Source organism: Aptenodytes forsteri, unplaced genomic scaffold (assembly GCF_000699145.1).
Source record: "Aptenodytes forsteri isolate BGI_AS27 unplaced genomic scaffold, ASM69914v1 Scaffold111, whole genome shotgun sequence".
In the NCBI taxonomy this organism is placed as follows: Eukaryota; Metazoa; Chordata; class Aves; order Sphenisciformes; family Spheniscidae; genus Aptenodytes; species Aptenodytes forsteri.
In genome coordinates, this window is record NW_008794710.1 from 1474907 (window position 1) to 1497238 (window position 22332).

Here is a 22332-nt window from a genome sequence, read left to right on the forward strand (position 1 = left end):
AGTCAAGGTAGAGAGAGAGAAATGGTGACTTACCAGAGACATAGTTATTTAAAATCACGTGGCAATGTGGAGCACTGAGAGGCCTCTTGCTGCTACCCAGAGAATTGTGGCATATCTTAGTTTGGCATACAGAGAGATTACTGAGGAGCACGCCAGTGCAGTAAAATACGTTAGTGGGCAGGAAAACAACCTCGCACTGCTGCTGTTGATCCTGTGCATGCAGCTTTATGTGCATATTTTAGATGTCTATTACTGTCACTCACTGACAACGTGTGGAACATGCATTAAGAGAACAAGTATAAATATCAGTCTTTACATTGTGTTTTTTCTTTCGTAATGTTGACTTAATTTAAAAGTAATTTAATATTAGGAAGCAGGAAGTCTGTTAAAAGCTACCGAAGATTGCATCTGTTGTTATGATAAAGTCATTTACCTGGAGTTTTTTTGTAACTTTTCCTTGCTCTTCTTTTTGATTGTCCTGTGTGCTGCCTCATTGGAATCATACCCTAAGTTTAGCCTCAAGATTCGTTGATCAGAGAGAGGTTCTTCCAGTATGCTTGCACCCTTTGCCTTTTTTGCAAACATCTGCAGCTATGTGGCTCAAAGACAAAAATAAATGTCTTGGCATAGGAAATATAATTCAGGTACGCCTTTCACAGAGAGTTCCCTTCCATCAGTTCATGCTGCTCTTTGGAATCGGATTGTGAGAAAAGTTCTGAGATGTTTTCACAGATGTTGTGGTTATGTGAAAAGCCTTCGTGAGAAGCCCTTACCTGTATGACCACTGCATCCGTGGCTTAAATCATTGCAGTGAACAACTGGGACTTCTCAAGCTGGAAAAGTAGGTTTTACTCATTGTTTTGTGCCTGTTATTGCACCTAACAGTCACAAAACAGATCAACTACAAAACAGAGAGAACATGTGTAGTATTAGTAATCCAAGACCTCATGGATCTCATCCCAAAAATGTACAAAAAAAAAAATACTACCCAAAAACTTCCAAAACCAACAAGCATCATTACCAAGATGAAAAATTAATTTTTCTAGCATTCCCCTATTAAACTTCTCAGAGTATGCAATGATCGTAGTTCTCTGCGGACGAAGGAAACTTGTCCATAGTTGGAGACAGCATTTGTAGAGTAACAATCTCATCTGACTTTCTGGGACTAGAACTAGTTATTTTCCTCTAACTTCCCACACCTGCTGCAGCAGGAATTCCTTTCAGGCAAATGTTGGCCAAACTGTTATGTTACTATTCATTCTCTAGCTATTGAGATTATGAAATTCCAGAATGTAGTATTTCAGATTATTTGCTAGTCTTTTTTTTTTTTTCCTACAGGCAAACTGAAATATCCTAATATAAACCCCGAGGAAGTTACAATCTATGCTAGGTAGGCTTGTATTTTAGTTTCTAATTATAAAGTGATTTAGGGAATATTTACAAATTGGAGCATTAAAATTTGAGCAGCAAGAGAAGTCTGGTCTGAATGTCTGGTACTTTAAATTTGTATCCATAATATCCTCTTATTTTTCACTTTAGCATTGAATCTGCTTGTTTAAATATAGATACAGGTCTGTTTTAATCTATTGTGTCCAGCTTTAATAGTGTGCCTTAAACTTACTGTTATAAATGGAATTTTAAAATGCAGAACTGTTTGTAGGGAGAAGAGAAACTGAGAAAAGATGTAGATTAGATATACCACAGATAAACAGATTCAGGAATACATAAACCAGCAGATAAATGATGAGGAGAGAGGTCTTTTAAAAATGGAGCGTAGTAGGATGTTTAAAATTTAGCAGATAGCAAGGCAATTTCAAATTGTATGAAAAAGATTCTGTGCGGCCAGAAACAAAGGTTATAAAAAGCAAAATAAAACCAAACAAATTCTAGGGAGGGTTGTGAACATTTTAAATGAAATAGAGCAGCCAGTTTTCAAGCTGGGCTTTCTAAAGATAGTATTTAAATAAAATGTCCTGTTTGTCAGGACTGGCTGGGGGTTCTCAGTGCCTTTGGAAATCAAATCCATGGACTGCAGTGCCAAAAGACAGGAAAGCAAGTTTTAAAATATAATCCGTAATGATACATTTCAGGGATGTCTAGCTAGGCTTTTTGTGTTTTCCCTTAAAGAATAAATGGGCAGGAGGGCAATACTTGAGGCAGTATTTATCCTGGGTTGTTCCGGCTATCCCCAGAGGCACGAGATTTTCGATGTTTTTGAACTACAGCAGCTGTAACATGTTGCATCATTCTTTTGCCAGTATCTGCTTGTTCACAAGAAGTTTTCTTCCTTCTTTGGTCTCTTAAAAACTGAATCCGTTTCTGCTGACTCGCTAGGTATGAACAACTCAAGCTCCTTTATAAATTTCTCCCCAAATTTTAATTTTTATAAGACCTCAAGCACTTCTTGTGATCTGTGCTTTTAAAGTAGGCAATTGATTAACTTTGACATAAAAGTTCAAAGCAAAATATCTCTTATTGGTCTCTTACTTACTCTTCTGAATAATCTCAGTTTATATGGACCTTGTTATAAGCAAAGTAATTTTCTGAAGAGTATCCTGCTGGACCTTTCAGTGAGTTGGTATTGGAAAGTGAATGCCTCCAGCAGTAATGCATTAGTATAAAGTTTTCTAATAATCTCTTAAAACCTTTTCTGCTTGTAGCACTTGGCTATGTAGAGCATTTATTGCTCTGAATTATTTACCTAAAGTTTGATTTTTGGGCACTTTCAAGGTGCAGGTGAAATCCTGAAGTACCTGAGGCAGAGTAACGTGGGCACTGTCTTGCAAGTTCTCTCTGTATAGTCTCTGCATAGTGCTGTGGTTCAGCCTCTGTGTACATCCAGGCCGGTACAACTTTCCTGTTTCACACCTATCTTCCTTATGTTTTAGTGACGCTCCCGTGCCTTCTCTAGCTTTCATAAAACAATCTTCCTTCGCTGGGGTCCAGCATCACTTAGATAGTTCTCCATAGCATCAAATACAAACTACTACTTTTTACTTTTAGTGCCCTCACTTCACACTTTCTCCTAATTTTGTTGGCTTTCATTCAGTACAGAGAAGTCAAGGTCTGCCTCTGATTGACCTATGATGCTGCTGCTGTTGGCCACACACTTCATCTCTGTTCCTTCCATGGTGCTTGCTGCATTTCGGAGGATCTCCCTGTAAACATCCTTGTCATTAGTGCAGTATTCTCCTTCATTAAAATTCTCCTTGTTCAAAGACATTAAACATGTGCCTGCACATTTCTTCAGTGATTAGATGTCCGGTATGCTGAGACCAAGCAGTTTATCATACAGTCTATACTGTCTCACTATCTTTCTCTTCTCCTTTTATTTTGTGTTTCAGTTCAGAGTCCTTCAGGAACAAGGACATCTTTTAATTCTAATACTGTAGTTGTTTTTATACTGTATTTATATGAAACCAGAAATGAAGGTCTCTTGCCAGGATTGAGCCTTCTAGGAATTATTGTAATACTGATTAATGTGAGTAAGTTGCCACATAAACTCCCATAGACTTCTGTGGTGGTAGGCATTTTGCCCATTATTTTTGTTATCTGGGATTTTTAAATAAGTAGATTCCAAATAAATAAAGAGATAGGTTTTACAATACTGCATCACCTTCAGTTTGAGCTGTGGACATATTGGATCTAAAAATAAATCAACAACCTGAAACTGAAATAATGTAGACTTTTTTTTTTTCTTCTTCATCCTAAGAATAGGTAGGTATATATCATAAGAATAGGTAGGTATATATCATCTTCCAGTCATTCTGTGTTGCATGGCTTTTCCTGTATCTTTCATGGGCTGGATGGTTCCAGCACATCTGTCTTTCTCTATTGCAGCCAGAAAGTGTTTGGACAACATGCAGGTTCAGGTCAGGAATTGGTGCTTTCTACTCAAAGTTCTGTGTTGTCCTTTTCGACCCCACATTTTGGAAGTCCACTGTGTTTAATATTAGAAATTATAACTCACAAATGTCCAACAGCCTGGTCTGAATTAAGATGTTCTTTTATTCTTCTGTTGTCTGAGAAGGATTTGGGGAATTTCTGGTGTAAATATAATAGCAGGTAATTTTTGAAACTCAATTTGAGTTTGTGGAGAAGGAGGTTTTTCTAACTGTTGCAGGCATGGTTGGGATCTTGCTTACTCTTTGAAATTAAATACTGTAGCAACTGGAGGTAGACTGTAGTCTTAAACTTCCATTTGAAAGCACTGTGTGCTTAAGACTGAGAATTTGCTCTGTTAGATTATTGTCTTTCATGATTAGTTTGAAATCGTTATAATTTTTCGATGATGTAAATGTAATAGGAAATCTGAATATAAATCTTTTCATGGATATGATTGCTTTATATCTTTAAAATAATTTTTAATTGTTTTTACTTGATTAGATTACATCCTTTAAAGAGAAAATTGTTTCTAATGAGGAGAAGGAGTTATAAAAGACATCTAGAATTGCATTCCAGGGGCATTAAATGAAAAATGTAAATATTATGAATAATATATAAGGTTTAAAATGTCTCATTTGAATATCGCTTACATTACTAACTGATATGTAATTGGTTTTGCATTTGCTTTCCCTTTCTTCCTTCTTCCTGTTCCTTCTTCATACACCTTCACTCTACCTTCACAAACTGCCTCAATTCTACACTCATCTCTGAGATTGTCTTTCTGTTATCCACTTGCTTGTTTGATCCCCCCAGGTACCACTGCTAAAGAAACAAATATCATTTTGTGTGTCTACTTTGTTGAGCCTTATTATGGTACTAATTGCCTCTAATATCCTTTTGCTCTTAAGAATTTGGGGTAACAGGCTTCAAACACTGTTATTACAGAGCAGGTCATCTACCTGAAAGTCATTTGGGAGTGCTGCTGGACCGAGCTGAGGCTGAAATTAATTCTGTTAAGCAGAAATTCGATCATGATTTAAAACAAGAAAAGCAAAAGCTTCACCAGAAACTCATTACCAAGCGAAGGCGGGAAATGCTACAAAAGGTAATTATTTTCAGTATATTTATTTTCACAGGGCTTATCATGAATTAAAAATGGAATGAATTGAAAAATAAAGTGTAGTTCTTAGGACAGGTGTCAACACTGTCAGCAGCATGGATGAAAATAAGTGTCCATTGTTTTTAGCTGTGTACTGCCATGTGCTGTATTAATTATGCAGTAATTAATAGCTATTCTTTTAGAAAAACCTGCAAGAAAGTAACATAGCTGGAGAAACTTGTGAAGGCCCTCTACTTAGTCTAACCTGTCCAAGGGGGTTATGACAAGCCTCTGTAATGTGCAGACAGGCAAAAGCCAACTGAGGTTCTGGAGTCGGTGAGGGAGATGACACAGATCTGTGACAGTCGTCGTTTTCTGTGGGTTTCCTGGCTATGTGTGTTGTGTCATGCGAACGACTTCTACAGTATAGTTAAAATTCAGCTACAAAACAAAACTATGTAAAAGATGCTGTACCTATGGCTGCTTGTGGTAGGACTCATGTCACCTAACCTCAGCCATCTAAAAATCAAGGCTAGCTCCAAGAGCTCCAAATCATCTCGTAATGGAAGATGACTTGCAGGTGATCTGAGATAAATTGAAGGGAGTTGCTATCCAAAGGTCCCTATCTTTCTCTGCCTAAAGTATGTAGAAAAAACTGTCTTGGATTAGGTGATATTTCTTTAGATGACCAAGTTAGGTGAGATTAATTTTACCTTTTGTAGGATATGTGTTTCAGTGTTTTCTGCTCTTTAACAGATATCAGTGCAAGAAAAGACAGCAGGTATAACAATGGAGACTTCATTTGTTGTATTTATTCTCAGTATAGGTGGCTTTGGTTTAGCTTTCCATTTAGCTGCATGCTGTAAGATGGGGAAAATAAAATAAAAAAAAACCCAACTTTTTTTTCCTCTTTTTTTTTTTTAAATTTTTTTGGTCCTTCTTTTTCTTCCTTTTCTTCCTTGGTATTTGATCCAGATTCACTTCTGGAACGCTGCCAGATCATTACAGTTCAGCCAGTTGGGATTATGTCAAACCACAAGATCATGCATTTGTTTAGGTGTTAGCCCTTCTATCTAACAATAAGATGAATTATCACAGGCCTGCTAGGTGCACACAAAACCATCATGTTGAGGGCTAGGTAAGTCTCTGGACACTGAAAAGCAGTTTTGAGAACACTGAAAAACAAAAGTATGAAATTTTGTGTTGCTATGAAATACATATTTAAAGAGCTAGAATTTGAGATGTTCCTTCTCTTAACCTTGTTCCTCCTTTTTGCAAATGAATCAGCAGAAAGAGCATCGGAAGGAGCAGCTGTCACTTGGAGACCCCTTCAAAACTACTAAGGAGGTCACTCACTACCTGAACCACTGGAAAAATCTTCTGAGTGATCACACCGTTGAATTTGAAGAACTTAATAAAAAGCTTGACAATGAGGCCAGTGAAGAGCTGAAAGAGCTGCTATTTAGTCTAACAGAGAAAACTGTTGAAGAGCTTAAACGTGTTCAGTATGGAGTATTTGTGCAAGAACTGGTAAAGCTCAGTGTGCCAAAGATGTTCCTGCTGGAAGCTGTGGAGGAGCATAAAAAAGAGATGGTTGTTAAACATGAACAGCTTGAGAGGGAAGAGCGTGACAAGAGCATGGCTGCTGAAGAGCTGCTTCAGCTCATCGGGCAGAAGCTGAGCCAAGAACTGGAAACGAGACTTTTGGAACAAAAAAAATTAAGGAGCTGGGAACAATCAGTATTCATGCAAGTATCTCTGTACCCTTTTTCTTAGTTATTCTTGCAAATAGAGATGAACTAGGAGTTTTCACACCTGTCTGGGTATAAGTCCTAATCAGGTCAGTTCTCTGTTGTACACTTGGGAATTGATTTTTTCACAAGCGCTCAGCCCCTGCAGTGCCGGTGGGTGAGCCAGTACTCCTAGCGCTGCAGTGAAAATCCCAGGAAATGGCAGTTTTGAAACTAAAAAGGTGAAGTGTTTTTTATACCTCTGTTCACTCTGTGTCAGGTTTCACTTGCACATCTTTTGTTATTATTCTTAGTCTGTTCTCAGAGGTCCAGCACGGAGCTGGGAACAATCAGTATTCATGCAAGTATCTCTGTACCCTTTTCTTAGTTATTCTTGCAAATAGAGATGAACTAGGAGTTTTCACACCTGTCTGGGTATAAGTCCTAATCAGGTCAGTTCTCTGTTGTACACTTGGGAATTGATTTTTTCACAAGCGCTCAGCCCCTGCAGTGCCAGTGGGTGAGCCAGTACTCCTAGTGCTGCAGTGGAAATCCCAGGAAATGGCAGTTTTGAAACTAAAAAGGTGAAGTGTTTTTTATACCTCTGTTCACTCTGTGTCAGGTTTCACTTGCACATCTTTTGTTATTATTCTTAGTCTGTTCTCAGAGGTCCAGCACTTTGGAAATGTCATTTAGTATGTCAGGCCTAATTAGCCCCACGTTCAATTTCGATATATTCCTTCCAGCCACAAGGCAAGCCTTACTCATCGGGTGCTCATTTTAGCTCTGCCACAGTATTTCCCCGTATTTCATAAACACAGAGCACAGTAGTGTACCTCTCCAGCTCACGGGCTCCACACATCAGACTTGGCCGATCTGGCCTGCTGACAAAGTGCCCCTGGCACCAAGCCCCAAGCCAGAGAGGTGTCATGGCATGGGCAATTTTGCAGAGAGGTTTGCTGGCCCCGGACATGCGTTTTGGCCATCACTGCCTGCTATGATGTGACCCTGGGGAGGTGGGAAAGCAAGTGGTGGCCTTGCCACCACTGGGAGACTTTGTTCAGGGAGAGACCGTGACTACAGCCGAGAGTTGACATGCGTGGTGCCTCTCAGACTGGGCAGCAAGGTCCCTGAGAGATTTGCACCATTCGTTAACATTTCTTCTTAGCTTTCAAGTACATTTATGACTAGTTGTTGTATTACCTGAATATTTACACTACTACATTTCCTATACAATGTCCATTTAATAACAGACATTGTTAGACATGGGAACATGAAAATAGTCTTCTGTCAAAATTGCAGCTTTAGGGGAAGCAACTGGAACAGGAAAACCTGTATTAGGCTGTCTGCCCCTGGAACAAATGGACTGGGCATGAGAAATTGAATGGGGGGGGGGAAAGAAGCATTAGTTAAGGTTTCTCCTTCGTACCTCTTCTTTAAAGCAAAACAGATTTGCATGGGCACTTTTGTCCAGACAGCATCTTTGTAAGTTTGCCTGCTGCAGTGTCAAACCATATAAAAGAAATATGAAAAGAAACCTTGCCCATTGCATGTGTGCTTTGTTAAAGGAAAAAAAATCCATTTGTCTTGTTTTCGTTCTAATTTCAAGGCCTTTGTATTTTATTCAGCATTTTAAATACTTTTATATAAGCCATTTCAATGTAGTTTCTAGCTTGTCTTATTGTCTCTTATTTATATTGCTGTGAGCAGACCTGCACGAGCCGGGAAGTAGATTGTATGACCCAGCAGGTCTTTCCTATTTCTGACTTAGGATTCCACGATCATTGTGTTCCAGCCTGCAGTGTTGCCAGTTGTATTTGTTAAATGCTATCTTTATTTACAGCAACAGTAAGCTGTTTGTTTTTTTCCCCGGTAAAATGCTGGAAAATACAAACAAAAAAAGCAGCATTTGCACAACTGTTCTATCAAAAGCCCCTTAAAATCTGTCACTGTCTTTATGTTCAGTCCACTGTCTGTCAATTTTGATATTTCTATGACAGATGCCAGCTCTCATGTTTATGTTCTCATCTGCTATCTAGTTTTCACAAAGAATTATTTTGAATGATAGCTTTTAATTTTTGTTGCTTATCAAATAGACCATGATTTAGTCCAAAATATTTAAGAAGATCATTAATGCTTAAAGTCCTTTTTAAACATGGACGTGACAAAACTGTGATTTGCTGTGTTTTCTTTTATATCTCTGTCTATATATCTGTATATATGGATATATATTGTATGAATTTTCTTCTAAAAGTCTAAGCCAACATGAGAAATGGTTAAGTAGACTGTAAATGCTTGCTTGGAGTAATATTGCCTTAAAGTAATTTTTTGAAAAGAAAAACTTTATGCATTAAAAATGTTTTAATTTAGGATTTAGCTGTACTTTGCTGAATCAGTAAACAGAAATAGGGATTTCTAAACTCGGAAATATTTTAGTGAAATGATGAGGTGGTATAGGCCTGTGATATACTGAATAAAAACATCAGTCCTAATGGAACATACAGTATAATATTTTTTTAAAAGAAAACTACTGTTTTAAAAATACACTGTTCATGCTTTAAATACAAAGACATTTTTTGGGAAATAGAGAAAATTTCCAAACAAAAAATTATGCTATTTTTTATTAAATACTCTTAAGGAAATATTTCAGTCACAAGATAAGATGATGAATGTAGTCTAAGGTTAGTCACAACGGGAAGATTGATTTAGGCTTTAGCATGCTTTATTTTTTAAGTCAACTTGAGCTTGACCTGAGGATCAGTTCCCCAGACTTCTGTGTTGAGAACCAACCTTCTACAAAACGGGAACTTTGAGTGATTCAAATTGCTGCTAAAATATATTCCGTGTTGTTCAGATTGCTAAAAGCTTTTTTACAAAGAACAGGTGGAACCCTTGTGACTTGGTGATGGGAGGGATGACATATATGAGTTTATCATAAAGAGATACTTTTTTATTGTATTTTTTTCCCTTCTCAGTAGCTGTGTCTGCTAAGTGCTGGGAAACAGCACAGGGAGGCTTTACAGGAAGCTTTTATCTCGATTTCAGCCCGAAGTTCAGGGTTTATATTGTCTGAAGATGTGGAAGGATAGGAAATGTGCTAGAAATTATTTATTTATTTTTTGAATATTCAAAAACTGTTTCCCCTTGAAAATGAACTTTCACAGTCCAGGAAGTTCTGTATGCAGAATTTAAAGTATCCTCAAGGATATTTTGAACATGCTGAGCAGCTCAGTCCTATGTGTGGAATCATTAACTGATGTATGAATAAGACAAAAAAGGATGATCATTGTCATGTAAAGTATTTGTGTGCATGTCTCTCACATTTTATGTAAAATTGTCTATATCACTGAACAGCAAATAACTTCCGCTTTTTTAACAGGCAGCTTCTAAGTTTACCCCTCTCACTATCAGAAGAGGAATTGCTTAGAATGAGGCAAGAGCTGCACTGCTGCTTTTCTCAGGTGGACAGCAGCTTGGCTTGGCCTAAGATAAGAGCCAGAACCTTGCTTCAGGCTTTTGAGGTGGAGCGGAGGAACACAGAACTGCTGAAAGTGGATCAGAATTCAGCAATGACCAGTAAACAGGTGGGAACGATGTGGGATCAGTGCGGGGATGTGCAAGGGGTTCATGGGTGTATCCGCAGGTTGTTGGCCTCGGCTGCAGATACGGGTCCATAGCTTCTCCATAGGTGTGACAGTGGTGCACACTTCTGCCTGTGTGGATCGGTGGACCGTAATGGTAATTGATTGGGTAGCATTTGGGTAAATATTTTCTTCACGTACGCCTGCATATTTCTGCTGCTTGCATGTCCTCCAGCTTTCCCAAGAAGGCATAGGTATAAAGAAGTAGATGGGTGGCCAAAAGGGGCTGCATCTCTGAGGAGAGTCAACTGAAATGCCAAAAATTGGAGCAGTGCTGAGTCTGGCTCTGAATGTCAGGGACAAGTTGGGTCCTTTACAGCCCCAACTGAGGTTTCTCTGGCAGCCCCTACACAGTACTAAATTTGGCACTAAATCAAGGAAAGATTTAGGGAGTTTTTTTAGGGGAATGTCCTACACTGTCTTGTCCATGTAGGAAAGGGGTGAGGGGTGTTAATTCCTTCAGTAAAATGTAAAACCTGTGGAATCATAAATTATTTTCAGTTCTTAAATAGGAGGGAAAAAAGTGTTTCCTGTATGAATTGTATCTGATACCATCATAAAAAGGAGGACTTTCCCTTGCTTTGTTTTTGTTCAGTTATGTTTTCTAAATGTGTAAACTAACTTGGGTTAATTGTACTAGGAATTAGCCTGGTTCAAAACCCTAATAATTCCTAAAGTACTAAAGAAGGCAAATGACTTTGCAAAGCCTTATAGTTGAACAGATGTTATAATTTCCCCAAAAGTACATTATACTTAGTTGATATTCTTGTAAAGAAATATAAAGGTCAAGAATAATTTGATTACATGGAACGGTGCCCCTTAAGACTATCATGGTTCATTTGTCATTCATATACTGTGTCTTGAAAACAATGTAGTTCTTAAATTAATATTCTTTGTTCATTTGTAACCATACTGAGGAGACAACATATCAGTTAAAATCTTCTTATCACTGCTAAAGCTTGTTTTAAATCAGATTTATGTGCTAGCAGTTTTCATGGAAAGGGTGAATACATAATTCTGCTTGAAAGAAAGTAAAAACGAAATTTCCAACTTTGTCTGAATGTCTGAAAGGAATCTTCTGAATCAATAGGCAGCACCTTCATTTCAGAAATGTTTTCTCAGTGAAAGTCGTCCTTGCCAAGTGTTCCATTAATTGGTGGATCTGCCAATAATAGCAAGTAATAATCTTAATGTTAGCACCCTCATAATACCTCTTAGAAATAAAGCATTTTGTGCTTATCTTCTTACAGCAGCATTCTAAAATGAAAAAAACAGGATCCAGGAATAGAAGTAAGATAGATATTCTGAAGAAATCTTTACAGGACAAAATTCTCATTTATGAAGACTCGGTGAAAGATGAAAATTTGAGTAAGGTAAGTGCAAACTTTTTCTGTACTGAGGTCAAAACCTAGATCTTTAGTAATTAAAGAATGACAGTTTTCTATCAATGTGAATAAGAACCAGATAAAAAAGGTGTAGTGACATGATGCATCTCTCTACTCTTGCATGCATTTTGTCAAGATGTTGTATTTCAAGCTTAACAGTTTAGGCTATGTTTTAATTTTTGCACCTTAGTTACAGAACTGATTTTATGTCTCACCCTTTTTTCTTCCGGTGGTTCTGGGGCTTGGCGTCTGCATGACTGCAAGACTCCGCTAGATCCTGTGGTTTCCTTAGTAAGGCTTTCAAAACATAGTCATAGAATAGTTTGGGTTGGAAGAGACCTTTAAAGGTCATCTAGTCCAAAGCCCCTGCAGTGAGCAGCGACATCTTCAACTAGATCAGATTGCTCAGAGCCTAGTCCAGCCTGACCTTGAATGTTTCCAGGGATTGGGCATCCACCACCTCTCTGGGCAGCCTGTTCCAGTGTTTCACCACCCTCAGCGTAAAAAATGTCTTCCTTATATATAGTCTAAATCTACCCTCTTTTAGTTTAAAACCATTACCTCTTGTCCTATTGCTACAGGCCCTACTAAAAAGTTTGTCCCCATCTTTCTTATAAGCCCCCTCTAAATATTGAAAGGCCACAATAAGGTCTCCCCAGAGCCTTCTCTTCCCCAGGCTGAACAACCCCAACTCTCTCGGCCTTTCTTGCTGAGGGCTCCAGAGCTGGACGCAGTACTGCAGGTGGGGTCTCACCAGAGCAGAGTAGAAGGGCAGAATCACCTCCCTCGACCTGCTGGCCACGCTGCTTTTGATGCAGCCCAGGATACGGTTGGCTTTCTGGGCTGCGAGTGCACATTGCTGGAAGGTGCTTCACTGCATACTTTGGCTGAGCAAGATTTAGTTCTTGGACCTCTCCTGATGCTACTGAAAACCCAGAAATGGGTTCTTAGATCCGAAGACTTCTTGGGTAGGGGATGAGTTTATTTGTACAGAGCTTATTGAAAGGGAGCCTTGATTCTGGTGGGTATCTTTTAAAAGGCACACAGCCCCAGTCTGAAATTAATCCTTAGGGAATGAGTGGGGCCTATGCCAATATGGGATTTTGGAGGCTTTTTCCTTCTCTGCCAGCAGATGTTCCATGAGGTCTTGTTCGTGTTCCTTAACCTTTCTCTCCTTCTTTTTCCCACTTGTAAAGTATGGGTAATATTACTTTTGTATATCAGAAGAATGTTACAATGATAACTGTGTTAGACATAGGTGGTGCGCAGCTATAAGAACTATGCAGAACAAGCAGGTGCCATTGGTAGTTAAAATTGGTAGATAAAAATAGTTTCACAAATGATTGCAATATCAAATTTAGTACCAATTTGGACAAAATTCTGTTTTTTACACCTCTTTCCTGTGCTTTTTATACTTGTATCCTGAGGAATGAAAAATACTGGGTCAACATGTTTATTCAGAAATAATTTCACTTTTATGGGAGAGCAACACATTGTTAGTATTGGTTGCAGATGATAAAAGCAAATGTTTTATCTAGTCCAGCACACAGTCTTTGAAAGTGAGAGCAGGTGCTTGGGCAAGAATGCAACAAGTGGGCAAGTGTGTTCTGGCACTCTTTAATAATTTAATAACTGTGGTCCAAGAATGCCCTAATCCTTTAATGGAGGTATTTAAACTTTTGGCTGCAATACCTAATGCCCTGACCTCCAAGATTTAGATTTATTTTTTTTTCCTGTGTACTGTTACTTGAAAGTACCACGGAGTATGGGCTAAGCTCTTATATTACAAAAGGTACTGAATACTTGTACTGAATACTTGTTTGGTATGAATATTGCCTTACATTTTTGTTTAAATCTTGTTTTAAAATTGGAAAGTTAGCTTCTTTAAGCCCCATTGTTTCGGTTTTATATACACCATCTGGCATACCTGTGTTGTTCTAATTGTATGGCTGCAGATTAGTTATAAAAAGCCAAATGCTTTGGGCTTTTCCCAATACAGAAGCTAAACTATTGTTAAAGAAAATCGTTAGTTCTCACATTATCATTAGGACACAGAAGTATTGCAATAAACCTTATGCTGATCACAGAAGTAGAGTTTCTTTCTTTTGGCTGTTACCTTGTTCCTCATTTAGAATCTTACACTTCTAAATTTTGCATTAATGTGAACACTTTTATCATCTAACTCAAAATTAACCATCTAAAGTTGCACAACCATTTCAAGGCAGGGAAAAAGGACGATGGAGCAATACAGCTCTGCTGTATTTCTGCCTTTGCTGCTGCCATTCTCCTGCAGACTTCACACGGTGTCGTGGGTTCTGTCTCACTACAGGATGGCTGTAAAATGGTTTCCAGCTAATGCTTATGAAAGCAGCAGCAGGATGTGTTTTGTAACACTGTAAAACAGGTGTGACAGAGAAGAACAACTCAGCCAGGAGGTAGTGAGCTGGGGGGCCATGGCAAGAAGTTTGAAGCCTAGTCTTGGAGCACCCAAGACTATCATTGACTTTGCTGTGAAAATCCTCAAAAGCAGGCTATATCTACTTCTTTCGTGTTTCATAGCTGTTTTGAGCTGCCTTGTGCGTGAGGAAGTAGCTGTTCCTTTCTGAAATAGCAGTTACCTATCTCAGAAGAAACACAGTGGTAAAAATACTGACATTCTTTAGTCTATTTTCCCTGACGGGCTTAAAAAAACCCAATAATAAGACTGGCATGAGAAATGTCTTCAGGGTTGCAGGTAATCAAGTACATTTTCAGATTATTCCCTTTATTTGTAATATTTAGGACTGAGACTAGTTAGCAATTAGTCTGAACTAAATGTGGAATTTAGAAGTCAGTGCTTTCAAGCAATGGACTAATCATAGTGCATTTACAGCATTGACAATTTTTGTGTAGTTTGGATGTTTCAGATGGAATCAGCAGCAAATATTCAGACCTACGGGAGCTGATTCATCATAACCAAGGTAGTTTGACGCTCAGATAATATTAAGTCAAGCAGTATTTTACAGTCTTCTGTTTGATATGATAAAAGGCTTCAAGAATGGCCAGGGGATATTAGTTTATAACCAGTTATTATTTAGTTTGTAATCAATATTTGATCCAGTTTCTACTGAAGTCACCTTCTATGTCACACTGAAGTCAGGCCTACTTGAAAGCTTTGATTTTCACAAATGTATTTCTGTTTGCAGAGCTGTGATTTCAGAGCTGACAAGAGGCAGAAAGAAACTCAGGTGGCTAGGGGTAGATAGTAGTACCAGTTGAGTAATGCAACATTTTGTTTGGTTAAGAGCAGTTAATTTACTGTATAATGTTGAATAGATGCTGAATGATAAAGCTGAATGTCATTCCCATGTATTCAGGCATGCTTAACGTATGGCTTCGTACTTAGTAATATGCAAATAGTATCTAGTTTTTCAGTTTGGACCATAAATCTTATGATTCATGGAATATACTGAACATATCATATAAGCTTCCACTTCAAGTGGTTGACAGAAGTATAAGTGTTTCGGTCATCAATGTCATCTCTTTTGCCTTTGAATTTAGCTGCAATTAAAATACACATTCTTGTGTCTCCTTATAAGTGAACTCTGAGTTGTCAAACTGCATTTCCATCCTTATTCATTATTCATTTTAATGGGCTCAAACTTACACTAAAGGTGATCACTCATTTACTCATTCATCTATTCATTATTCATTCATTCCTCCATCCCCAGATTTCAGGTATGTATAATTCATTTAAAATCCTTGTGTCTGAAGCTGAGTCTCCTGTGAAGAAAGAAGCAAACTTTAAATTCAGTTGTGTGCACACACCTGTCAACACATTTGTGTAATTTTTTTTATCTGCATTTTTAAAGGTTTATGGCACATCCTGTCCCTAAACCACAAAGGCAGCCTTCAGATATTACTTACTAATTTTGTGTCATAGAAAACAAATCATACTGCAAGCATATATTTTCCCCTTTTTTGAGATACTGTAAAAATGTGTGTATTCTGGCAGGAAGTATCTTAGACATGTAAATAAAAGCTGGAAGAAAAGAAGGACCAGCTCCTCAGTGTGTATATGTTGTCATAACTCATTCAAGCTAGTAGTGTTGTAATAATTTCTGTTAGTTAGGAAGCTGCCCTAATACGTTGAATAGGGAGCATCACATAGACTCTCAAGCATTAGTTCTTTTGAAAATGGACCTATTTACTTCTAGTCAGGTAGGTCTGCTTGATTTTTTTTTTTTCCATTCCTTGAATAGGTGCTGTTGTAATGAATATCATAATATGAATCATTTAGTCTCTTGTGACAAAAACATTGGTTGTTCTCATCCATCTTCATTTTCCTGCTTTTAAGTAAACTCAAAACTCAACATTGCCGAAGTTTGGAAAGGTGACTTGTGGCATTAGTTGTCCAACCTGGTTCCTTTCTAGCATGAATTGTGCTTTAAAGTGATGCCAGCTGTAGCGATGCATCTCCCTGAACACCTTGCTAGATAGCAGCTGTTGTTAGCGAAGTATTAAGTGGCTGGCTGAATCGGATATAAATTCCTTGCCTTCTTTTAGAAGCTATTTCTTCTGGTATTTGTTAACGTGTCTGTTTTACTGGTAAGGACTCACTTCCATTCCATCCTCTCTTTAACAATCACCTAAGAGTGCAACAACTTTCCACCGCCGAAAAGAGGGGTGAGGGCAAGTCAATGGAAACTTCGCAAGTAAGACCTTAAAAAATTGGACAGTCAGACAATATGGCTCTGAAAATTGCTAATTGCTTTTGAGAATGTTGTCTTGTGTCACAGCGGTCAGTAGTGTAACAATTAATTCAATGTGCCTTTCAGAACAAAAACTTGTGTCTTATTTGAGAAATTAGTCTTGTGCATAGGCTTTTGAAGAAAGACTTTTTTTATTATTATTATTTTTGTTTTAAATATTTACCTTGGCACTGAGGTGTGGAATAGTCTTGCTTCTAGGCCTTAGTCTTATGTCACTGGCTCATAAGAATATCTTGAAATAACACTTCAGATTTTGAAAATAAATTTGCTTTGACAAGATAAATAAACCAAAACAAACAAACAAACTCCCCCAAAAAGCTGAGCTGGGGTGGGATTGGCTGTCTTGTGCAATCTATATCAAAGTTGTAGGATGTTCTGCGGAAGTTTTTATCTTTGATTTCCGATCGGTGCTGCTAGAGTACAGGGTACCCCTTCGAATGCCTGTGAACTGCTGGACTGTGAGCTTAAATGGAAGATGCTAAAGTTACTTGCTTTTCAGTAAAATGCATTCTACAGAAATCAAAAGGCCTCAAATTCACTTTAATAGGTTTCTTGCCTGCCTGCAAAGAACGTAGACGATATATATAAAAAACTACTATTATTACTATTATTATTATTGATTTTTTTTCCTACTGAAAACTGAAACATAGAAACAAGCAATGGATATTTCTGGATCTATCCTAAGGTAAATATCATCTACTTTTTTTTAACAAGTACTGGAAGGCAGCTCAGCTCTTTTTCCATAAACTCCCAATTTTGGCCATCTCTTATGCTTTTCAGTGGACATCTCTGCCTCCCAAGTTCAAAAATAACAGCTTAGGTTTTAGCAGTTTGGTTACCGTATTTCCAGCATGATCTCTGAGTTGAATTCTCCTCCTAACCCAAATATCCCATATGTTTATTTGTAACCCATATGCTTACTTATTATTTAGTGTCACACATCGGTATTATTCAAGATCGATTTGTTAGATTAAGAGTAATGTTGACAGACAACGTCTGTCTTAAGATGGAGATTTGTTAAAGATATCAAGAAAATTAATCTTGCCTCTACTTTGTGTCTCTACGATGATTTCTTACTCTTGTGTTGTAATTGGCTTAATTCACATTAGTAGGAAATATTTCCTGAAGGTAACCTTCCATCTCTTGCATTCAAGGGCATTCCAGATGATGTAATAGAGACTTTGGAGAATTTCACATGAGCACGAATGAGAATATTACAAGCATATGTGGTTCCAAATCGCATTTTAAATTTAGCTCTATCTACTGGATAAGAGAATTTGTATGATACACAATCACTCTTAGCAGGTCCCTTATCAATAAAATTTCCAGAGAAAATTCATGGGCATCATGTTGATTTTTTTTCCTACTGAAAACTGAAACATAGAAACAAGCAATGGATATTTCTGGATCTATCCTAAGGTAAATATCATCTACTTTTTTTTAACAAGTACTGGAAGGCAGCTCAGCTCTTTTTCCATAAACTCCCAATTTTGGCCATCTCTTATGCTTTTCAGTGGACATCTCTGCCTCCCAAGTTCAAAAATAACAGCTTAGGTTTTAGCAGTTTGGTTACCGTATTTCCAGCATGATCTCTGAGTTGAATTCTCCTCCTAACCCAAATATCCCATATGTTTATTTGTAACCCATATGCTTACTTATTATTTAGTGTCACACATCGGTATTATTCAAGATCGATTTGTTAGATTAAGAGTAATGTTGACAGACAACGTCTGTCTTAAGATGGAGATTTGTTAAAGATATCAAGAAAATTAATCTTGCCTCTACTTTGTGTCTCTACGATGATTTCTTACTCTTGTGTTGTAATTGGCTTAATTCACATTAGTAGGAAATATTTCCTGAAGGTAACCTTCCATCTCTTGCATTCAAGGGCATTCCAGATGATGTAATAGAGACTTTGGAGAATTTCACATGAGCACGAATGAGAATATTACAAGCATATGTGGTTCCAAATCGCATTTTAAATTTAGCTCTATCTACTGGATAATAGAATTTGTATGATACACAATCACTCTTAGCAGGTCCCTTATCAATAAAATTTCCAGAGAAAATTCATGGGCATCATGTTACATATTTATCATCTTAGGGATCTGAAAACTTGGTGGAAGTCTCCTTAAATGGTCCTTTAAAACTAATCATGAATAGAGTCAGTAATGTATAATTCTGATTAGCATGAATAGAAAGCTAATAAGGTTTTAATGTCTTGAGTACATACCATCTCTATTTGTGCAAAGATATTCTGAGGGGCAAAATCAGGTCTTGTGCCAACGGGAAGTCATACAGTGTCTAAAGACTACAGTTGACCTTTACAGTTTTGTAGTTCGCGCTTGCAGGGCAAATACTGTTGGTCTTTATTATTCTTATTTTACAGACTGATAAAACTGTAGAGAGATTAAGACTGCATGTGTAAAGGTATACCACAGGATGCCTGCCATGCTAAGATACTAACCGTGTAGGTATCTCAAATAGAGATGTTCATCTCTGCCTGCTCTTTAAGAGAGAGGCCAAACTTGATGGGATAAATACTTTTCCATAGAATGCAAATGTTGAGTACCTGATCTCAGGTGCCATGGTGATAGTAAACTTAATCAAAACTTATTTAGAAGTTTTTGAGATGCCTCCTTTGATGGCTGTGGTTCTTCCACTCTGTCACAGGTAGTAGTTACCTGAGCATTGCTGTTAAATGAGATAATACTGGAAACTTCTGAAAATGCTGATTTCTGAAAACTTTTTTTTTTTTTTTGGTATGCTGTGAAACCTGTTGGATTAGATTTGTCAGGACCAAAAGAGAATTTAGAGCTGGAGTGAGGAAAAACCCTGCACTCTGATACCCAGCAATGTACAGATGGGCTGTTTCTGTGCTTAGCTTTATTCTTGTCCTGGTTTCGGCAGGGGCAGAGCTAATTGCTTTTCTAGTAGCTGGTACAGTGTTTTGGATTTAGGATGAGAACAAAGTTGATAACGCACCGATGTTTTAGTTGTTGCTAGGTAATGCTTACACTAGCCAAGGACTTTTCAGCTTCCCATGCTCTACCGACTGAGAAGGCTGGAGGTGCACAAGAAGCTGGGAGGGGGCACAGCCAAACTGGCCAAAGGGACATTCCATACCATGGGACGTCATGCTCAGTACATAAACTGGGGAAAGCTGGCTGGGGGGGCCGCTGCTCGGGGGCTGGCTGGGCATCGGTCGGCGGGTGGTGAGCAATTACACTGTGCATCACTTGCTTTGTGTATTATTATTATTATTATTATCATATTATTATTATTATCATTTTATTTCAATTATTAAACTGTTTTTATCTCAACCCACGAGTTTTTCTAACTTGTGCTCTTCCAATTCTCTCCCCCATCCCACCGGGTGGGGGGGAGTGAGCGAGCGGCTGCGTGGTGCTTAGTTGCTGACTGAAGTTAAACCACGACAATTCTAAATCCAGTGTGTAGGGCAGCAGTTGATATCGACACCAGGTAGTGAAGTTGGAGCTCTCATGGTTGCATGTGCTTTCTCTCTCTGTGTCTTCTCTCTCTTACAATCCAACTTCTGGGCCTGTATGGATAATACAGGGAGAGAGAATAAAACCAAACTGATAATTATTTACTGTCTTTAAGGATTCAGCTACCCAAATGTTAGATATGCAGTGTAGCCATCAATGTCTAACCTAGACATCCACACTTACATGTCAGTGGAAAAACATTTTTTAGGATACGAAACATACTGAGAAGTACCTTTTCCTTTTCTTTGACTATAAAGGGAGCTTAGAGTGACAAGCTCAGATGGAAGCATCTAAAGAGGGTAATTGCAGCTGGCTACTATCCACACTGTCCTGCAGAAAAATGGTCACAATGGCAATATCACTGGCTGTGAATGTTGGTGGTATGGCATGGAGAGCTCATCAATCATGTTGTATTTGATGGTGTGCTTGCACGTGCTGTGCTTGCCTTTCACCCTTGGATAATTTCTGTGGATGTCCCATCAGATGTGTGGCAGCAACACAGCTGTTCAGTTAAATCATTTTGATTTAATCCTGTTTGATGTCCATTCAATCCAGTTTTAATCTTGTTTGAAATCCATTACCAGTAGGCTCTTGATTTACAGTTTAACTTTTTTTAAATATAAGAGGATTTTTGGTTATTTGCTTGAAGAACAGTAGGTTGAATTTCATTGGTCAGTACTAACTGACACTTGCCAATTTGAAACTAAATACTTTCTTTTTATAAATTTGGTATTTTTGCTAAACAGAAGAATGTATTTTTATCTTCCCATTTAACCAATCACATAGGTAAGCATAGGTTTATTTATATTTTTATTTTTTACTTTTATTATATTAAAAATTATATAGACCCTCTATTTTAGGTTAGTATTTAATATTAGAGTTATGATTACCCTAAAACAAAGCCTGATCTCTTTGAAATAACTGACCTTACTGTAGTATTTTTTTTGATCACTTAAACACAGTAAAAGCTTGGAATTTAATGTTAAAAGCACTTTTTAAAACAATGTATTACATTATAAGCATTGATTTCTTTGCTTCTTTAATCCTGCTTGTTAATTACAGAGTAGTAAAATCATAAGCATGTATGTAAGGTTTTCTGTTAATCTTGTTATCATTTGTCTTTTGGTATTTTTTAGGTGAAGTATGAGTTGCTGCTTGAGAAGGAGTGTCAACTACGTGATCTGGAAAATAACCTTGGAGAGTATATTGCTTCTTTAGCCTTTCAAAAGACTGTTAAAAAATCCAAAATGTTGGAGTTGTATACTGCTATCATAAGTGTGCAAGCTTTGCTCTTTGAACAACTGAGCACATCAAAAACCCTGTCAAAATTGGAATGTATTCAGATTTTGGAAGCACATAATCCTGTAAGTAATGAAGTTGTGAAAAGGAAAAATTTCTGTTAGGAGAGAGCAACTATCACAGTAGCTTATTTGACTTTGATTTAGCTGTGCTGGTTTGCAGCTCCTGGTGGTCCGGCCTTTAATTTCTGTGATTATGTGCACTTTAATGCACTCAGTAAAAGAAGTAAAGAGAAGGAAAGTATTAGAGCCAGGGAAGATTATGTATTATTATTATTTACTTTTATTATAGTAGCATCCAGAGATCTACAGTCAGAAAGAGCAGAGTTTTGGTGGCTAGTTAATGTTGTAAGTTTTGCTGATCACAAGGAGGACAATTGGGAAGTGATTGTGAGTCATGACTGGGATAGTGTGTAAATGGTCATGACTGTGTTAGTAAAATCCTTAACCGCACGATATACATCAATCATCGAGGTTTTTAAAGATGATATATACAGCCTCCTACCTGTCTATCTCCCTCCAAGCATGCTCATACAGTTTAAATAGTAGGAACTTTGGAAAGACCTCTTCCTTCATTGTTTTTATTACATACTTGGTATGTGTCAGTTTTCTTTTTTAATACTTCAGTGCTCTGTATTCATAAGGATTTCTTTTTTTTTACATCTGCTATTTGCAATCATCCAAGTGAGGCTTGGGAGAGCACTGGAGTAGAACAAACAAAATGGGTTTTTAAGAGCAAAACCTCTTTGCTAGAGGGCATCATTAGACAGCTATTGCTGTGAAAACTCTTGGTTAAATTTTAATGCAGTCATCTCTACAGAGTTTCTCTTAGAATGGCAGTTAGAATGCTTATATGCTTCCAGTTTTGTTTAAATTTGTATTAAACAGGTGACCAAGAAGGCCAATAGCATCCTGGCTTGTATCAGAAATAGTGTGGCCAGCAGGAGGAGGGAAGTGATCGTGCCCCTGTACTCGGCACTGGGGAGGCCGCACCTTGAATACTGTGTTCAGTTTTGGGCCCCTCATGACAAGAC

At 37.8% G+C, this 22332-nt stretch overlaps 1 protein-coding gene across 1 annotated transcript in view; it reads left to right on the forward strand.

Moving 5' to 3' along the window:
* Positions 1–22332, forward strand: part of EVC2 (EvC ciliary complex subunit 2) — an 84748-nt gene that overhangs the window by 49059 nt on the left and 13357 nt on the right. The window contains exons 12-16 of the mRNA XM_019470623.1: positions 4831–4990; positions 6275–6736; positions 10098–10298; positions 11606–11728; positions 21137–21364. Coding sequence (XP_019326168.1) covers positions 4831–4990; positions 6275–6736; positions 10098–10298; positions 11606–11728; positions 21137–21364 — 1174 coding nt within the window. The remainder of the gene's footprint in view (positions 1–4830; positions 4991–6274; positions 6737–10097; positions 10299–11605; positions 11729–21136; positions 21365–22332) is intronic.